This window comes from Physeter macrocephalus, chromosome 7 (assembly GCF_002837175.3).
Source record: "Physeter macrocephalus isolate SW-GA chromosome 7, ASM283717v5, whole genome shotgun sequence".
Taxonomy (NCBI): domain Eukaryota; kingdom Metazoa; phylum Chordata; class Mammalia; order Artiodactyla; family Physeteridae; genus Physeter; species Physeter macrocephalus.
In genome coordinates this window covers 108,710,546-108,727,825 of record NC_041220.1, presented here as the reverse complement: position 1 = coordinate 108,727,825, position 17,280 = coordinate 108,710,546, and the positions used below count along the sequence as shown (strand labels likewise).

The 17,280-nt window shown below is 39.1% G+C and overlaps 1 protein-coding gene across 5 annotated transcripts in view; it reads left to right on the top strand.

Annotated features, from left to right (window-relative positions):
* Positions 1-2,085: 2,085 nt before the first annotated feature.
* SLC9B1 (solute carrier family 9 member B1) overlaps positions 2,086-17,280 on the top strand; it is a 63,626-nt gene continuing 48,431 nt past the window's right edge. Inside the window, exon 1 of one of the 5 annotated variants that reach the window (XM_028492139.2) lies at positions 2,086-2,193. In XM_028492139.2, the coding sequence (XP_028347940.1) occupies positions 2,180-2,193 (14 nt within the window). In that variant the 5' untranslated portion in view covers positions 2,086-2,179. Of the gene's footprint in view, positions 2,194-2,983; positions 3,063-17,280 lie in introns of those variants that run through there. The other 4 variants (XM_028492142.2, XM_007114834.4, XM_028492138.2 and 1 more) reach the window with 4 other exon arrangements.

Sequence of the window (17,280 nt, the reverse complement as noted above, 5' to 3'; positions counted from 1 at the left end):
TTTTATTGAAGTGCTTTCAGAAGTACAGAACCATTTATACAGAAGATATTTTTTTTTTTTTTTTTTTGTTTTGTTTTGTTTTTTTTTTGTGTGTGGTATGCGGGCCTCTCTCTGCTGTGGCCCCTCCCGTTGCGGAGCACAGGCTCCGGACGCGCAGGCTCAGCGGCCATGGCTCACGGGCCCAGCCGCTCCGCGGCATGCGGGGTCCTCCCAGACCGGGGCGCGAACCCGGTTCCCCTGCATCGGCAGGCGGACGCGCAACCACTGCGCCACCAGGGAAGCCCAGAAGATATTTTTGAAACTACTTTCATATCAAATTTAGTAAAAACTGCTGTAATGAACAAGGTTCTCTTTGTTCCTCAAAAGTTTTTTTTTGCTTTTAATGGCATTGTTGCAAATATAACCAATTTAATTACTATTAACTTACTATTGATTTTTTTTACCAAAAAAGCTTCAGATGTTTCTTTAGCTGCTTTTTAAGTGATTATTATTAAATTTGTATTATATTGTCTTTAAATAAATGAAGGACATTATTTTTGAAAGGTTTCATAACATTATATTTCTATATGAATAATTTAGTTCTCTGTAACAGATGGGAATTCCTTCATGCCATTTTGGGAGCAAGTGATATCACCTGCTTTAGTTGACTAACTCAAATTAAATATGGCCTGAGCCCTCTGACCTGGTGAGAATTCCGAAACTCTGTTTGTTGATGTGCCCTCCATCTTCCTTAAATAGACCCTAAAGCATTTGACCTCCAGCAGTCCATTGCATCTGGGGCACAGAGCAGTGTCCTGGAGGCCAGCAGATTCCTCTCAAATGTCCTCTTCCCAGCTCTACCATTTGTTCTTCATCCCGGTATCCTTGGGCATCTCCTTGCTTTTTCCTTCCCTACCATGAGAACAAAGCATTTCCTTAACCCTATAATCACAAAAGACCTTGTCTACTCTCCTAAAACAAGGAAGAAAATGACTTTAAATCCTTGCTGAGCTGTCTACACCATGCTGAAAGTGGGAAGGGGTTACAATAAAAAGAGAATTTTTACTCAGTCGCCCCAGGAAGAGTTGTAATTTGAATGAGATCTTAAATGATAAATAAGAAAAGGAGAGAGGGAACACTCCGCATAGACGGAATGACTTTAGAAAAAACATGGGGTCAAAAAGGAATACAGCGTGTGCAGGAGAAAAAGTTGTTTGGAGTATCAGGAGAAAAAAAATAGGAAAGGTCTGTTTGTCTTTCTAAGAAGTTTAGACTTTCTCCAATAACAGTTGTTTTCGTCTATATTGTAGGAAGCTTGGGGATTCCATAGAGGAAACTTGAAGTCCACCTTTGGCACTGAGAACCCAAAGCTTCTGGGCCCACCTTAAACCAGAGCAGTTCTGCTTTCATTCGTTTCATATGAAGATTTCCACATAAGATTTCATGGTGCCGGGGACAAAACAAAACAAAGGTTTTACACTGATAACAGAATACGGTCTGTTTACTTTGTATCAAGCCCTGTTGCAGACACTTACCATGCATCAATTCATTTAGTCTCACACCACCACCACATCCTTTACAGATAAGAAAACCCAAAACTCAGGGAGATTATGTATTTGCCTGTGGTCCCAAAGCTACAAAGCTGAAATTTGAGCGCAGTCCTGACCCCAGAGACTATGTTCTTTTAAGACTGCACTATATTTAAGTTGACGTAAGAGGAAATATGATCTGAGTTTTGACAAGTTACTTCTGGCACGGGCAGCCCCTGGCGCTGCTTTTTGGCTAATGCCCCTCCGAAGTCAACTCCGTCCCTTGACTTTTACAACACAATAGGTCAGTGTTCTGTGACATGGAAAGGAAAGGGTTGAATAGACTGAAAACACACCGGGCGGTCGCGGAGAACACCAGAACCCTCCGGCTCCGGGGCCTGGGGAGACCATGACGCCACTTAAACGCACCAGCCCCGCCCCGCCGCCGCCAGCCCCGCCCCGCCCCGCGCCGCCGCCAGCCCCGCCCCGCCCCGCCGCCGCCAGCCCCCACGCGTTGCCATTAGCCCCGCCCCGCCGTCGTCAGCCCCGCCCAGATGCCGCTGTCCCGCAGCCCACTGCGGTCTCCGAGGTTCCGCCGGCTGTACCCCAGAGCTGCGCGTGGGCTTTGCGGCGGTTGCTGGGCGCCAGGGCCGCTCCCGGGGCAGCGGGGGATGCTAAAGGAATTGTATGTACGGCCCATTTGTCTTTACTCTCCCCTTTGGCACTAGTCTCCTGTCTCCCGCGGTCTTTCCTCTCTGGTAGCCCCCAGGAACGCTCTTCCGTCCCCTTCAGTTCTAGGGAGCGTAGTTCTAGGGGGCTTCTTTGCCCGGCGCTGGGGAAACAGTCACAGACCTCTTTCTCTCCTCTCCCTGATTCGCTTAACTCCCTCACCCCACATCTCTCTTCTTTTTTCTCCCCCTTCCTCCTAAGTTTCTTTCGTTTTACAGGTACTCGCAAGTAAGAAAATGTCGGTCAGTCAGGACTGACTGAAAAATTAATTTTATTAAGCGCAGACTACTGTACAAATGGTGCATATCTGCAAATGAACGTTCGTAAGCTCCTGTGATTGGAGATGTGTTCCAGGATTGGTTACTGATCCTGGGAAGGCTCACCTCCCTCCTCCCACGCCCCTCCCTCCGCCTGTTCTATCACAGTGGACAAGCCCTTTAGATCAGTGCTTTTGAAGGATTAAGGACAGTTGTTGCACAGGTACCATATGTCAGGCATATCATGTAGGAATCCTTATAAGAGCTCTGCAGGCCCATAACTGGTCACTGATGCCCCTCTGTGTGTGTCCTGTAGTCTGTGAAAGATGAGATGGGGTGATGGAGAGGGAAGATTGGCTTGGGTGGCACCGAGAGAGGTCACACCTCACTCTGTAATTTTTCATAGGGGTAAATAGTATTGTTATTTGTTATTGTTATTCTGTTACTGCAACAGAAGTGTGGGAAATTGACACTATCAGTGTGATTACTATCACATTTAAGAATTCATGCACCAGACATTTTAGGCACTATCTGCCTATGAAATGGATATTCATATTTATTACCTTCTGTGAGTACTAGAATTTATATTACTGGTTTTGTCAGTTGACTCTCTGTTGTCATAGACTTCTGGCCAGTACCAGACAAAAGGAAAGAGGTAGGTGCAACAATAGCAATATATAAAGTAATATTTTTACAGCACTTCTCATTTTGTATATTATTTTCATACTCATCCTGTTTATATAGCCTATGAGATAGAGTTGGTTAACAAAACTCCATTTTACTGAAGAAGGAACTAAACACTGAGATTGAGCAGTACGTGGAACATAGTACAGTATACATTCAGTAAATATTAAAAAAGGGATAAATGGATGAGATTTTCAAGAAGCCATGTCTTATTCACTTTTGTATTCTCCAGACCCAGAGGTAAGTCTAGCAACAGTAAGCCCACAAATGTGAGTTAGAGAGGTCGAGTGACTCGCTCGGGGACAGGAATTCATCACATATTTTTAGGGAATCTACTATTTTGCCAGACATTGTGAATACGATGGTTAAAAAGACTGGCAAGATTCCTCTTCTCATGGAGCTTAAATTGTAATGAAGGTAGAAAATAAACAGGTAAACAATATGTGAACATAGAAATTTTGGATAATGGTGAGTGCAGTGAAGAAGTAAAACAGTGTGAGGTGAGAGGACCTCAGGGAGGGGTTACTTGAGATTGATTGGTTAGGGAAGGCCTCCCTGAAGAGCTGACATTTGTGCTGAGACCTCAGTGAAATAAAATAGCCAGCCATGGAAATATTTGGGACCAGAGCAATGCAGGTAAAGGAAACTTCAACCACAGAAGCCCAAGGTAGGAAAGAACTTGACTCTTTCAAAGAACATCATAAGTAGCTGGGATGTAGAGAAAGTGGGACAAGATGAGCTTGGAGAGATAGGTAGGAGCCAAAGCATAGGTAGGGGCCAAAGGGCTTTGAATCGGCCATGGGGCTCTACCCATGGGACAAGTTAGGAATTTATTTAAAGTCTGATAAGAAACCAGTAGGGGGTTTTTTGGAAGGGAGTAATATAATCTGATTTATTGTCTAAAGGTTTGTTCCACCTGTTACATGGTGAATGGGTCATAGGGGATGGGAAGCAATATTAGGAGCAGAAGACCCTTGTGGTAATCCAGGAAGGAATGACCATAGTTTGGGCTAAAGTGTATAAACATGGATGGATGTGAGATATATTTGGTGGCAGAGCCTACTGACTTGGTGATGTTTTAAATATAGGGGTGAGAAAAAGAAAGAAGCTCCTAGTGGATGGTTTTGCCATTTACCAAATGGAAAGGACTAGAGAAGAAAATGTGTAGAGGGGGGACTGTTTTTATTTTGCTCACCTTATGTTTGGTCTGCTTATTAAAAATCTAAAGTAAGTTCTGAGTCTTGAGTTCTGTGTATGGGACCAAAGATATAAAGTTGAGAGACATCAGGATGTAGATAAAACTACCTAGGGATAGTGTGTTCATAGAGAGCATTCCAATGATTAGAGGTAAAGCAGAGGAAAAGAAGCAAGCAGAGGAGATGGAGAAAGAGGAGCCAGTGAAGTAGGAAGAAAGTCCGAAGTGTGTGGTGGCTTAAAAAGCCAAGACTACAAAGCATGGCCAGTGGTACTGAAATGTGATGAGAGGTGAGGTAAAATAAAGAAATCTGACTTGAATTTTGACAAGCATAATGAAGAGTAACTGTGATGTGAAGAAATGGACATAACACTGTAGACATCTCAAGATATTTCACTACGAAGAAGAACTGAGAAATGGAGGTTATAGAAGAATATATGGGGTCGAGGTAGGATTCTTAAAGATGGGGATACTTAAGTATGTTTTTAGCCTAATGGGAATGACCCAGTATAGAGGGGAAAAATGTAGTATAAGAGAGAAAATGTATATCTTAGGAGTGGAGTCTTTGAGAAACTGAGAGGGGATGGGATCCAGGGAATATGTAGAAATGTTGGCTTAGGAACATGCACGTAAAATTTATAGTAGTGGGAAGAGAGTACAGGTAGAGATGCAGATACATGAGTAGATTCAGTGATCAGAAGATGAGAGAGTTTCTGCCTGAAGTTAATTCTCCTTTTCTCAATGAGCATAAAGAAAGTATGAGGCAGGATCAGTAGAAGAGAGGTGGAATGTTTGGATAAGAGGTTTAAGGGGTGAAGAAAAGACATAAAATAGTCATTTCGAAGATAGAAGGCAGTCATACTTGTCTTAGTCTGTTCAGGCTGCTATAACCAATAAAAAAACATAGTCTGGGTGTCTTATAAACAGATTTTTTTTCTCACAGTTCTAGAGGCTGGGAAGTCCAATATCAAGGTGCCAGCAGATTCAGTTTTTGGTGAGGGCCCACTTCTTGGTTTATAGATGGCCAAAAGAGGCAAGAGAGCTCTCTGGGTCTCATAGAAGGGCACTAATCCCATTCGTGAGTGCTCTGTCCTCATGAACTAATCACCTACCAAAGGCCCACCTTCTAATATCATTACATTGGGGGTTAAGATTTCCACATATGGAATTTGAGGAGATACAAATATTCAGTCTGTAGCAATACTAGAGAAACATAGTAGCATAGCTGGGCAGAATTGAGTGGCCATTTCATATTTGTGGCCTTGTGAGTGAGTGGCTGAGATAGGGTGGAAAAAAATCATATGAGCCAAGGAGGTCAAGGAACTGAAAGACCAAAGTGGTGGGTGGGTAGACTACCTGGGTATTAGTGGTTAAGTTAGTAGCTAAACTAGTCCTTGAACCCAGATACCCTGACTTTCCAGCTCAACGGGTTACTATTTGACTGAGAAATCGTTCAGATTATTACTCTCTTGTGCCACCTACCCTTCCAGTTAACAGTTTTTAAAAAATTGTGGCCCGATGGTTTTTGGCCAATACATCTAAATTCTAGACTTTCATAGGCTGGTGTTTCTAACTCTCTTGTCCCTTTAATATTTAGTTGTTAAATATTTTGGCTGTTTGTGTGTGTGTGTGTGTGTGTGTGTTTGTTTTAACTCAGATTTTTTGAGATATAATTCACATACCAAATTCACCTATTTAAAGTATACAGTTCAGTGCTTTCGGTGTATTCACAGAGATATATAACCATCATTACAGTTTTAGAATATTTTCATCACCTCAAAAAGAAACCCCATACCTTGGAGCTAACACCCTTATGCCCTCCCCACCCCTTACCCTAAGCAACCACTAATCTACTTTCTGTCTCTATAGATTTCCCTATACTGTACTTTCACATAAATGGAAGCATATAGTATGTGATCTTTCGTGATTGACTTTTTTCACTTAGCATTATGTTTTCAAGGTTTATCATAGCATGTATCAGTACTTCATTCTTTTTATGGCTGAATAATGTTCCATTGTATGGATATACCACATTTTGCTTATCCATTCATCCGTTGATGAATATTTGGGTTGTTTCCACGTTTTGGCTATTATGAATAATGCTACTATAAATATTTGTGTACAAATTTCTGTGTGGACATATGTTTTCTTGAGAATATACCTAAGAGTAGAATTGCTGGGTCATATGGTAACTATGTTAAAGAGAAAACAGATAATGCATAGGAGAGCAGTTAATAGTTTAATTTGACTGAAATACAGGGTCAAGAGAGCTACAGAGGAAGCTGACAAGATGGTTTGATGCCATGTGGTGGAAAACCTTGGATTCTGGACAAGTTGTTAGTAACTTTATTCTATGGGTGAGAAAAGCCATTGTGTTTGGTACTAAGAAAAAGACAAGAATATAAAACATGCTCCAAATCGTGGAATACCTTACCATTTTATTGTGGAAACAAAATCTAGGCACCTGAAAAGAATAAAAATTCAAGATAATATCTGATTAATGAGAACAAACACTAAATACTATAGTAATTTTAATAGTGGCAGAGTCCATTTGAATTGGAGTAGTAGTGTCCAGATTTGTATTGTCCTAATTAAATAGTAATGTCAGCTAGTCATTGTCTTTAAAAAAAAATGATCTAGATTCAATGCTCTTTATAAAGAGTATTCTCAGTGGATGTAACTCTCAAATTCATTTGTTCAGAAAGAATTATACTGTTGTTGTTACTTGATGATCTTTGATGTAAACTCAAAAAGACTTCTGTCTGAAAGGCAGCAATGGTTCCAACGATTCTAAAGGAATGCATACTCACAACTCAGACATTGACATACACGCTTTACCTAACTCTCATTTAACAAATATATGTTAAATGGCTATTATGTGTCAGTGATGTATAGTGGCTAAGGGCATGGAATACATATTGAAACACACTCGAACTCAACTGCGAGTTCTGCCACTCTCAATGGAAGGAAAAGAGTTGCAATCTCCCTTAGAATAGTTCATATTTAAATCTTGTATGCATTATGATTTTTTGAAGACATTTTCAGCTATTATGTGTTCAATTGTTAATGCAACTGTCAAATTTAATTCTTATTTCTTAAATCTATAGGGAGGAGAGATGAGGAAGGATTTCAGGTATTAGCTAAGTCACAAAGTGAATCGTCCACATTTAGAAGAGTAAGAATTGGTCATAAACTTTTGCTGAATGATATGTCGCATGTAGTCACTAGATGTCACTATTGTTGAACATTACTGCAAAAGAGTAAATCCAAAGTACAGTATACACTACAAGAACACACACCTGGGGAAAGACAAGAAGTTGTTTCTATTAAGTGATATATACATACATGATATTTATGATAAATGTGAAATTCCCAAGCATTGTGTATCGGTATTCTGTCACCCTGTTTGTTTTACAGTGGGTCCGTAAGGGAATAGAAGCAGAGCCTTAAAACTGATAAAGGCATTAGATCATCTAACATCCTTCCTCCCTACCCCGTTTTATAGGTTTGGAATTGAGGTACTGGCAGGTGAAGTGACGAGAAATTTACTCAATATTATGTAGCAGATTAAAAGCATAGAGCTTAGATTGCCCAGCTCTTCTATAATACAGACTGTGTCCATTATTTATATGTACAATCAAAGAGACATTCTAATAAAAACAGGTGAAAACAGAACCTCTAAATCAATCAAAATTTTCCACGACTTTAAAAGCAAAGCTTAGCAATATGGTGATAGTACATACTTGTAATGAAAATTGTCAATTGAATACTATAGCTTTTGCTATGAACTGCACAAACATCTCACTTGATCCCCTAATAGCAAGATATGTAGTATGTATGTATTTATACTCTGCCTCATTCCAAAAAGGATTTTAAGAAGCTTATTTCAATAAATAGAGCATAAAATTTTATTTAAATACTGAGGTGATCATAAATGTAAGATACTGGAATAAAAATCACAATGAAGTCTTCTTTTTGTTAGTATACAGAAAGCATGATGTCCAGTAAACTCAAATTTGGATAACTATTCTGCTTTCTCCAGCTGTGAGCACAAAGTAAGAAAAGTAGATAGTACTATACCCATTAAAAGATGACAGGAGACTATAATTTACCCAAGATCATACAAGTAGTATATTTCTGATTTCAAAGCCCTCATTCCTTCCATTATGCCAGCTATCTAGACATATAATGAGAGGACTCCTGTTATCAAACCAAACTTGGGTCTGCTCACCTGACGTGTAGTAAAGCCAATCTATTGACACAGTGCTGTGATGAAAGAAAGTACAAAGTTTACTGCAAGGCACCAAGCAAGGAGAACAGGCAGCTAATGCTCTTGAGACTCAAATTCCTTGATGGCTTTCAGAGAAGGGTTTTTAAAGGCAAGGTGAGGGAAGGGTCAATGGGTGCATAGTCAGCTCATGTACGTCCTTCTGATCGGTTGGTGGTGAGGTAACAGGGTGGTATTTTGGGAGTCAGCATCATCAACCTTCTGGTTCCAACCAGTCTGGGGTCTACGAGCTTGTGGGCAGCCTGCCATTAACTTCTTCCACCTGGTGGGGCCTTTAGTATCTGCAAAACAACTCAAGGATATGGCTCAGAATATTATCTATAGCATTTGATGAGGAACTAAGGGTGCTTGACTTTGTTTTATGGTTAAACTATGATTATTTTGTTTTGCTTGTCTGTTTTCCTCTGTTTCTGCATTTTCTCACTTCTCTGATTAAATATGCTCTTTGGAACTTGGAAAAGGCCTAGGAGGCTAAAGCTTTTCTACAAACAAGAAGTAGGGGGTGGTCTGCCCCTGGGAAGGCCCCGCAGGGTCCTGCTTGGTTTCACTCCTAATTAGACACTTGGATTACCACAGTTACTCCTGAATTACACAGGAAGGCTTTTGCTTATATCAAGTATATTTCAAGTAATTGTATAGAGCTGTTAACAAGATGTTTTTCTATCAAGAAATTGAATCCCCAAAAAACCAATTCTTAAGAGAAAGATAAAATTTGTTAGTTTTATTTAATCTACATTTTAAATTACAAAATTTATATTATGTTAAGAAAATAGGCATTTTAAAAATTAGTCAGATAGGAGAGAAAGAGGTGTCCAGGGAGAGTGAGAAGTCCAAAGGAAAATAAAGATAAGGAGATACCTAGAGCAAAGAAGAAAGCAGGCAGGCACAATATTAAAAAGGGGGGAAAGGGGCAGTGAGGAGAGAGCTAAGGCCCATGTATTCTGCCTAGTCTGCTTCTAATCCCTACGTTACTCAAGTATTTGGTTTTTCCTCTTCAACTTCCCCCATTAAAGTTATGCCCAAAATCTATCCTAGTCAGAGTCCTAGTTCTTCAAAACTTCCACTCTTTTAAGTTTTTGTTCTATAGGAGCAGAACTGTTTTCTAAGTTATCCTGTTAATTTCTTATCCGTCTTTACAGCATAATCATTAAGGATCTTACTCATTTTATAATTTGTTTCCTTTTTCTTAACGTATTTGAAATGCTTATGCTAGATGTTAGAATCTCTTACTTTTCTATCAAAGATGCCCTTCTTGTTAACCACGCAGAATGTTTTTGTTTTTGTTGTCATTTTGAGTATCTGGCATTTTTAATTCTCAGTTTATTCCACAAATATTTATTGAGTGCCTGCCATTTACGAGGTACTGTGTAGATCAAGGGTAAAAAAACAAAAAACAAAAAAAACACATATAGTCCCTGCTATCCTGAAGTGCACAGGCTTCCAGTTCCATCCAAGTTAGAATAAACCCACTACATCTTTTTCACTGCTCACAACCCAAAACTCTGGATAAGATGCAAACAGCAACTACCTGAGGACTCAGAAAAGTAAACAAAAGCAGATAGATTGTGAAGGAGAGTCAAAACTATGAGGGTGAGTTTCTCTTGCTCTTGTGGCTTTAACCTGAAGGTAGGCCCCAGTCATTCAGCCATGCAAGGCCCACACAGGAGGCCAAAAACTACAACAGAAAACCTATTTTTCTGGCCTGAAGATCTGGGGAAATGGACCCTATAGTCCAAAGTGAGTGTGAGGAATCATTGTTATTGCTGTTGTTTTCCTTTTGCGGCTTTTCCCCATGGGCTGGCACTGTTTATGGAATTATGGACAGCTAAAACTCAGAGAAAAGCCCCATCTTCTGACTAGAGAAACCACAGAAAGAGACCTTGAGAGAAATAGAGTTGGGAGGAGGTGTGGATTCAGGAAAGGAGAAAGCTGAAGAATGGGGTTCCTTAATTCTGTGCATGAACCCAACCAAGTGTCTTCGGTCACCTCCAGCTATGCATGCATGAGACAGGCCCAAAGCAGCATCACAATGGCTTTAAAAACTGAAGTAATAATAAGAAACAAAACAAAACAAAACACTGCCCAAGTCACTAACCCCTGAGTGGCTTCATGGGACAAACCAAAGGCAGCATAGCAAAGGCTTTGGAAACAACTGAGATTGGAATCAATGGCCACATAAACTGAGAGCTTATGATCTACACCAACTCAAGTTGATTGCCTGCTAAAACAAACAAAAAATAAATATTCCTCAGAGGATTTTAGTAGGACTCAGAGTCTATGCAACAAAATAGCCATGATATCCTCCAGAAGTACTTGACATATAAAGAACCAGGAAATGATTGTCTTAAGGGAAAATAAAATCAACAGATGCCAGTCGAAAATGACACAGGTGCTGGAATTATCAGACAAAGATGTTGAAGCAGCTATGTTTCATGTGGTAAAGATAAGCATAGTCATAATAAGTGGAAAGATACTCCTTCGCAGCAGAAAAATAGAAACAGTAAAAAAGAAGTAAGTAAAAATTTTTGAACTAAAAAATACAGTATCTGAAATAAAACATTCACTGGATGGACTCAATAGCAGAATGGAAATGAACTAGGAAAGAATCAATGAACTAGATGATAGATAAATAGAAATCATTCTCACTGAAAAACAGAGTGAAAAAAAGACTGAAACCTAAAATGCACAGAGCCTCAAGGACCTGTAGGGCACTTTTATGGAGTCTACAGCCTAATGAGACAAACACAGTACACAGTCACTCTAATCAATACATGACTACAAACTGAGATAACTGCTCTGAAAAAAATGATCAACATTCTATAAGAACATAAAAAGCTGGACCTTACTTACTCTATGGGCAGCGGTGGTGTCATAAATATTTCTCTGAGGTCCTTGAGCTGAGGGATTAAAAAGGAGTTAGCCAAATGAAGGGGAGGTTGGTAGAGAGTACTTCAGTTGGAGGGAAAAGCAAGTATTAAGGCTCTGCAGAAGGAATCTAGCAATTTCAAGGAACAGTAAGAATCTCAGAGCGGCTAGGAATGAAAAAAATGAATGGGGAATGGTATGAAATTAGACTTGAGAGGGACCCATGGACTACATTGTGCAGAATCCTGTAGGATTATCATTGCAATTAACTGGATATGTTGATATCTTAATCCCCCAAATGATGGTATTAGGAGGTGGGACCTTTGGAAGATAATTAGGTCATGATGATAGAGTCCTTATAAAAGGGATTAGTACCCTTATAAAAGGGACTCCAGAGAGCTCTCTAGCTATCTCTTTGTGATATGAGGATACAACAAGAAGTCAGCAGTCTGCAACCCAAAAGAGGGCCTTCACCAACCATGCTGGGATGCTGATCTTGGACATCCAGTTTCCAGAACTGTGAGGAATAAATTTCTGTTGTTTATAAGCCACCCAGTATTTGGTACTTTGTTGTAGTAGTTTGAACACAGCCATGTTAAATATTTTTGTCTTTATCCTAAAGCCAGTAAGGAGTATTGGGGCACTCAACCAGTGAACTGAAGTGAGGATTGAGGGCAAAACCTTCATGACCCCCAGCTTTTGGCAAGTTGATGAGAGAAAATGAGTCTGCAAAGAAGACAGGAAAGGAATAAGAAGAAAGATGGGGGGGTGGGGTAAGAGAGTGGTTTAATAAGAGTGAAAAGAAGAATGTTTCATCATGTCATATGTTCACTTGTGGATTATTTATGACCTTAAGTAGAATTATTTTGTGGCGTGAAAGGAGTAGAACCTCAAGTGGCAAACATTGATGAGTGAGTGGTTTGTGAGGAAAAGAAGACTGGTGAGAACCACCCACTCTGCAAAAAGTTGACTAGTAAAAGGAAGGAGCAGCTGAATGGGGATGTGGGTTTCTAGGGAACTTTTATTAAGATGAGCCCATTTAAACGTCATTGGGAAGGATGTAGCTGAAAGGAAGTGGGAGAGGAGGAAGAGTTGATACAGGCAGAGAAGGATCATTGATGATATAAAATTCTTGAGAATACAAGAAGGAATATAACCCAAAAAACAAGTGCTCTGATTGCCTTAGGAGGAAGGACACTTCCTTTCATGTAAGAGGGAGAGAAAGATTTGTAATGGAAGTTGGAGGTAAGGTTATCTACTGAGAATGAGGGGTTATCTGTGGAGCCATGGTAGTAAATGAATTACCCGGGTGTATGTTTAGGACTCAGAAGGATTACAGATTTGGGAGTCAGCTGTTCATGTCTGTGGTGAGAAATGGAAAGGGGCCAAGATAAGGTCGGTAAATAACAGTGACTGGAAGAGAGAGACAGCGGTGTATTGTCAGACTCTACAAGCTTCAAAGAGGCACAAGGTTTTTTAAAAGTAATGTATATAAATAGCAGTTAGAAGGAAGTAAGCAAATAAACAGCTATTATGAAAGAGGACTATAGGGGAAGTAGTATGCTTAAGGGAAGGGCTTGGTTTCAGATAGGACACAGAATTTGAGAGAATGCTCTGAAGAGGTTGAGAATATAAGAGGTTGAGAGTTTGATAATTCTAGCAGAAGTTCCAGAGTGCTCAGTGAAAGGGGTTGGAGGGTAAGAGGCACGTAGAGGGATCTTAACACCTTTATACTTGATTTCCAATGAGCTATTTCTATTTTTTTTTTTTTTTTTTTTTTTTTTTTTGCTGTACGCGGACCTCTCACTGTTGTGGCCTCTCCTGCTGCGGAGCACAGGCTCCGGACGCTCCGCGGCATGTGGGATCTTCCCGGACCGGGGCACGAACCCATGTCCCCTGCATCGACAGGCGGACTCTCAACCACTGCGCCACCAGGGAAGCCCCTAGGTTTCTTTTTTATTTTTTTAGTTTTTGAGCTATTTTTAAATAATCTTAGCCTTCTCTGACTTATTCATTATTTACACGCCTATTTTCAAATTTTTCCTAAGGCCCTTATTTTTAATACTTTCTTTTCTAAAATAGACAAACCAAAAAGTTAGATAGATACTTGATAGCTTTTCTTTTCTTTTTTTAAAACAGATTTAAGTTATAATGGCCATATTCTAAACGTTAGCAGCTAAACCCTGTGAGAGCTTTGTCTATGTCTGACACAGTGTCTGACATATTATAAGCCCTTTAGTTTTAAGAGTGTGGGCTCTGGAGCCAAACTGCCTGATTTTGGCCCCAGCTCCTTTATTTATACCTTTGTGACCTTGGAAAAGTTACCCAGTTTTTACAGGACAGGAAAGCATAGACAGTAGGAGTGAACCAAGGGGAAATAATGTATCTCTGACCTGGGAAAAACAAGTGAAGTTATCGTAATTTGACGGCGGCATCATCTAAAGCAAAATTCCTAGAGAACTATTCCCTAGGAACCAGAACAAATTGAGGTAAAACTGAGTGTTACAAATCTATCTCAACTGAGCTCAGTCTCTGATTTCCTTAAAGTGATTAGCACTCCCCCCCCACCACACATTTCTTTCTGGAAGAAGATAACATTTGGAGACTGTATCATTTCTTATACATGTCAAGTTTTCAATAAAAATTATTAGCCATGGTAGCTTTTAGACAATACTTTATGACCACAAACCAAGGCAGAAAATTGAAAATAGAAATATGTTCAAAGATGACCCAGATTTTTGAGTTAGGAGATGTTAACATCTTAACAAAGATGTTAAGATGACTATGATTGTAAGAACTAAAATTATAAAAGTCTTTGAAGAAAAAATAGGGGGAAAGCTTCATGACTTTGGATTTGGCAATGATTTCTTGAATGTTACACCCAAAGTACAGGCCAAAAGAAGAAATAAATGAATTGGACAACATCAAAATTTAAAACTTTTGCACATTGAAGGACACTATCAACAGAGTGGAAAGGCAACCCACAGAATGAAAGAAAGTATTTGCAAGCCAGATATCAGATAGGTGATTAATAGCCGTAGTATTTAAAGAACGCCTACAACTCACCAACAAAAAACAATCTAGTCTTTAAATGGGCAAAGGACTTGAATAGGCATCTCTCCAAAGGAGATATACGAATGGCCAATAAACACATGAAAAGATTCTCAACATCACTAATCATTAGGGAAATGCAAATCAAAACCACATTGAGATACCATTTCATACCCATTACGATGGCTATTAACAAAATAACAGGTGTCAACAAGTGTGTGGGGAAACTGGAACCCTTGTGCATCGCTGGTGTGGCTATAAAATGGTATAGTCACTGTGGAAAACAGTATGGCCGTTCCTCAAAAAATTAAACGTAGAATTACCATATGATCTAGCAGTTCTCCTTTGTTCACACCCATGAGAATTGAAAGCAGACTTTGAACAGTTATTTGTACATCCATGTTTATAGCAGCATTATTCACAATAGCCCAAACGGTGAAAACAACCCAAATGTCCATCAACAAATGAAGGGATTAAATTCATAGCTTTTGCCCAGTCCTAAGGTAGAATTCCATGTTTCCATGGCATTCTGGTACTTGGATGTGACCACTGGCTTCAAACTCATCATCTTCCCCTGCCACTGAGCAGTCCTGGCTTCATCTCTCTCTAGTTGTATGACCCTGGGAAAGCTGCTGACCCTCCCGTCCTCAGAGTCCTCATCTGTTCAATGGGGGGAGGAGGATGGTGATATGAGAAAAGCAGACACATATCATGTATGTAGTACCTATCTCAGGGTCTGGTACATGGTTAGCACTAAATATATGATTGTACTTATTCATTCAGCATCTGTTCATTCATCAGCACTGGTTTTAATTAATTCCACAATAGGAAGCATGGATGTAGTCCTAACCCACTACTTGCAGGCAAATTTTCCAGGAAAATGATCATCTCCCACTAAATCGAGTAAACAAGCTGCTACAGTATGGCTGTTTCCTTTGCATTTTATGTTGGTGTATTGCCATCTAGTGGACAATGCACAAGTTACAAGCAAAAGAGGAAAAGGGCACGCAGAGAAAGGCGATAATCCTGAAAGAAATGTTTACCGTGCAGATTGCTCCATAGCACTGTTGGATTTCAACAACTATCTGAAAAACATAAATAACAAGATGTGTTATGAATATAAAATAAATTGTAAATGAACACTATAGTATGTTACCAGCTTATAATCTTACAATCTCTAACTTGTTCTAAGCAAAATAAAAAATAAAAGAATCAGCATTCTTTCCTGCAACTGACCGTTTTTCTCCATTTGAGTTCTCCATGCCACATATTGAATGGGAATCTAAATCATAAGGAAGCCACTCAACCAGGGGTTAGACCTCCTGACTTCTCTACCTTCAACTAGCTAAGCAATTCTGTTTTCCTTTCTGAGTATGTTACCATTATGGAGTGCTTACCATATGCTTGGGACTATGCTGAATATTTTATTTGGATTATCTCACTTAATCATTAAATTATTAATAGTGAACCACTAAAAAAAAAAGGCAAATGAAGGGGTAAACAAAATATGGTATATACATACAATGGAATATTATTCAGCCTTAAAAAGGAAGGAAATTCTGATACATGTTACAACATGGATGAATTTTGGAGACATTATACTAAGTGAAATAAGCCAGATGCAAAAGGACAAATATTGTATGATTCCATTTATATGAGGTACCTGAGGTAGTCAAATCATAGAGACAGAAGGTAGAATGGTGGTTACCAGGGGGTTTCAGGAGGGGAGAATAGGGAGTTATTGTTTAATGGATACAGAGTTTCAGTTTGGGATGATGAAAAAGTTCTGGAGATGGACAGTGGTGATGGTAGCTTAACAATGTGAATGCACTTATTAATACCACTGAAATGCACACTTTAAAGTGGTGAATTTTATGTCATGCATATTTTATCAAAATAAAAATTTTTTTAGTAACTATAATAATATCAGTCAAAGAGGGGGAAAATATATTATCTTCAAAGGAGTCATGGTAAGAATGATAATTAAATTCTTAACAGAAATTATGGGAGCCAGAATGCAATGGAACATTTTTAAATGCTTACAGAAAATGACTTCTAGCCTAGAATTCTGTATCCAGTGAGAATACCCTTCAAAAGTGAAGGTGAAATTAGCACATTTCAGACAAATAAATAATGAAAGGGTTTATTGTCAACAGATCTATAGTAAAAGAAATACTGAAAACAGACAATACCAAGGTCATCAAGGATATTGAGCAACTATAAAGACAGGTTACAACCAGTGCAGTAAAGAAAGAAAAGGAGATTAAATGCATAAATAAAACTTGTATACTTACTTGTATACTTAGAAAATCCAAAAGAATCTACAGACTATTAGAATAAAGTGAACTTATTAAGGCCTGCATATAAAATAAATAAACAAAAATTACTTGTATTTCTATGTATCAGCAAAAACAAATAATGAATTTTTAAAATGATACTATTTTGGTAACATCCAAAAAAGCATCAATGCCTAGAAATAAGCCTACCTAGAAATAAGCCTAATGAAAGATGTGCAAGACCTCTAAATTCAGTTTAGAGGTCTACAAAACGTTATTAAAATAAAGAAAATCTAAATAAGTGGAAGGATATACAATGTTCAAGGATTGACATACTATTAAGATATCAAGTTCTCCCCAAATTGATCTGTGGATTCAGTACAATTTCAGACAAAATTCCAGCAGGTTTTGTGTGTGTGTGTGTGTG